At 41.6% G+C, this 2819-nt stretch overlaps 1 protein-coding gene across 1 annotated transcript; it reads left to right on the top strand.

Moving 5' to 3' along the window:
• The first annotated feature begins 917 nt into the window (after positions 1–917).
• Positions 918–2600, top strand: LOC136059364 (dnaJ homolog subfamily B member 6-like). Its single transcript, XM_065753505.1, is given in 3 exon segments — positions 918–1382; positions 1384–1796; positions 2401–2600. Coding segments are annotated over 2 exon segments (726 nt in total). The 5' UTR covers positions 918–993; the 3' UTR covers positions 1721–1796; positions 2401–2600.
• Positions 2601–2819: the final 219 nt, after the last annotated feature.

Genomic DNA, 2819 nt, shown 5'->3' with positions numbered 1-2819 from the left:
ATAAATTCTCATCCTTGCCTGGTCTTCATTTCTACCTGTCTTTTATTATCTACTGAGTCTATTAGATTTCTATAACTGTAACTTTCTTTTTGTTTTCTTCTTGTACAACATCTTTCACAAAGACTTTGTCCCAAGGTTAGGATTCTGAGTTACTGCAGATAATTTTTCTTGTTTATTTTACCTAGAATACAAGAGATAAAAAAGATCTGGCTCAAGGCATGTATTGATATTGAAGTTTTGTTATGGTACAGTTTTTCACTGTTTCTCCTCTGCGACAGGTGTTGGTAAACTCCAAATATTTCTGATAAATGAGTAGACAAGATCATGGAATTGTTGATTCCAGTTCTAGTCCCACTACAGATAGAAATGTTTACTCCATGATATCTTGATTTGTACTTTTCAGCATGGAAATTTTCCTCATGCTGCTCTGCCTACACTGTCACAAGACCATGGGGATCAGAGACCAGATGGGATACACCTGAGGTTGTGGTGAGCTGGGAGTCAGACTCTTCTCTCATGTAACAAGTGATAGGACTAGAGGGAATGGCCTCAAGTTGAACCTGGGGAGGTTCTGATTAGAAATTAGGAAGAATTTCTTCTCAGAAAAGGTCGTTAGGCATTAGAACAGGCTGCTCAGGGATGTGGTGGAGTCACCAACCCTAGAGGTGTTTAAGGAAATGGTAGATGTAGATCCTACGGACATTGGCTTATTAGGTAATACTGATGGAACTAGATGATCATAGAAGTTTTTTTCAACTTCTATGATTCTATGACTCTATCTCACATGATATACACTGAAAATGTCTTTTACAAAAAGTACGAGCCTTCAAATTTTCTTATGTTACTTCTGAGAACCTACAGCTCAAAATTCTGATACTTTTGGCCATTGCCGTTGTCCCATGCTGACGGCGGGGGAGGATGCGGCCGAGCTGCGCAGGCACCACAACAGGATTTGAAAGACCCACCTATTCCTAACAAGACAACTGCTGAAACATGGTGGATTACTATGAAGTTCTGGGAGTGCAGAAGCACGCCTCAGCAGAAGATATTAAAAAAGCGTACTGTAAATTGGCATTAAAGTGGCACCCTGATAAGAATACAGAAAATAAAGAAGAAGCAGAGCAGCAATTTAAACAAGTAGCCGAGGCCTATGAAGTTCTGCCAGATGCTAAAAAACGTGACATCTATGACAGATTTGGAAAAGAAGGCTTAATAAATGGAGGTGGAGGTGGAAGTCATCACGATAATCCATTTGAATTTGGATTCACATTCCGTAACCCAAATGATGTCTTCAGGGAGTTTTTTGGTGGAAGGGACCCTTTTTCAATTGACTTCTTTGACGATCCTTTTGAGGACTTCTTCAGGGGGCAGACGGGGTCCAAGGGGAAGCAGAAGCAGAGATGGTGGATCATTTTTCTCTGCTTTTGGTGGATTCCCTGCTTTTGGAGCTCCTTTTCCTTCATTTGACACAGGCTTTACTTCATTTGGTTCACTGGGACATGGAGGCCTTACTTCATTCTCCTCTACGTCATTTGGTGGCAGTGGGATGGGAAACTTCAAGTCAGTGTCAACCTCAACTAAAATAGTTAATGGCAGAAGAATTACTACAAAGAGAATTGTTGAGAACGGACGAGAGAGAGTAGAAGTTGAAGAAGATGGCCAGTTAAGGTCGCTAACAATAAATGGTAAGGAGCAGCTGCTGCGCTTGGATAACAAGTAATTCAACGCACGCATTTAACAGAAATTTTAAGCTATAATAGCCACCATTTGAGGATTGACAGGAACTGTTCTGGCCTGTATTAGAAATAGTGTAGCCAGCAGGAGCAGGGAGGTGATCATCCCCCTGTACTCAGCTCTGGTATGGCCGCACCTCGAGTACTGTGTTCAGTTTTGGGCCCCTCACTACAAGAAGGACATTGAGGCCCTGGAGCATGTTCAGAGAAGGGCAACAAAACTGGTGAGGGGTCTGGAGCACAAGTCTTATGAGGAGCGGCTGAGGGAGCTGGGATTGTTTAGTGTGGAGAAGAGGAGGCTCAGAGGAGACCTTATTGCACTCTACCACTTCCTGAAGGGGGGTTGTGGTGAGGAGGGGGTGGGCCTCTTCTCCCTGATAAATAATGACAGGACGAGAGGGAATGGCCACAAGTTGCGCCGGGGAAGATTTAGATTAGACCTGAGGAAACATTTTTTTTCTTTTTTAGGTCAGGCACTAGAATGGCCTGCCTAGGGAGGTGGTTGAGGCACCATCCCTAGTGCTGTTCAAGAAGCGTTTAGATGAGGTGCTAAGGGATTTGATTTAGTAGTTGGGTAGGGATAGTGATAGGAGGATGGTTGGACTAGATGATCTTGTAGGTCCTTTCCAACCTTATGAACCTATTAACCTATGAACAATTTTTGTAGATTTCAAATGAACTCAACTTTCTGTATATCGGTACTTAATCTTAAGTAGTATAAATAGCTCACCAGAGCTTGTATTTGTCATAGGCTTTTGAGTTAATTGTTGGGACTACATCAATAGGACCATTTTTTTGTCCTTAAAATTGTTGTAAATTTCTGTATGCACTTTTCTTTTTAACATGTATGATCCAAGGTGAACTGTGATCCTTTTGCATCAGTACTTGGCTCAACTTTCTACCCTAAATTCATTTGTGGTAAGAATATTTTCAGCCATGCTTAATCCTTTGAAAAGTTTTCTGTAGAGCAATCTAATATGTGTTTTTGAGTCTGCCTAAAATTCTGTCTTGTCTGATCCAAGGAAATTCAAAATCACTAAGTTTACTGCACTTGCTGCATGAAGGTTTAAACTTCCACAGTCAACC

This window comes from Cyrtonyx montezumae, unplaced genomic scaffold (assembly GCF_038088225.1).
Source record: "Cyrtonyx montezumae isolate F1298 unplaced genomic scaffold, pur_monq_1.0 scaffold_8, whole genome shotgun sequence".
Classification (NCBI taxonomy): Eukaryota; Metazoa; Chordata; class Aves; order Galliformes; family Odontophoridae; genus Cyrtonyx; species Cyrtonyx montezumae.
This window is presented reverse-complemented; position numbering and strand designations above follow the sequence as displayed.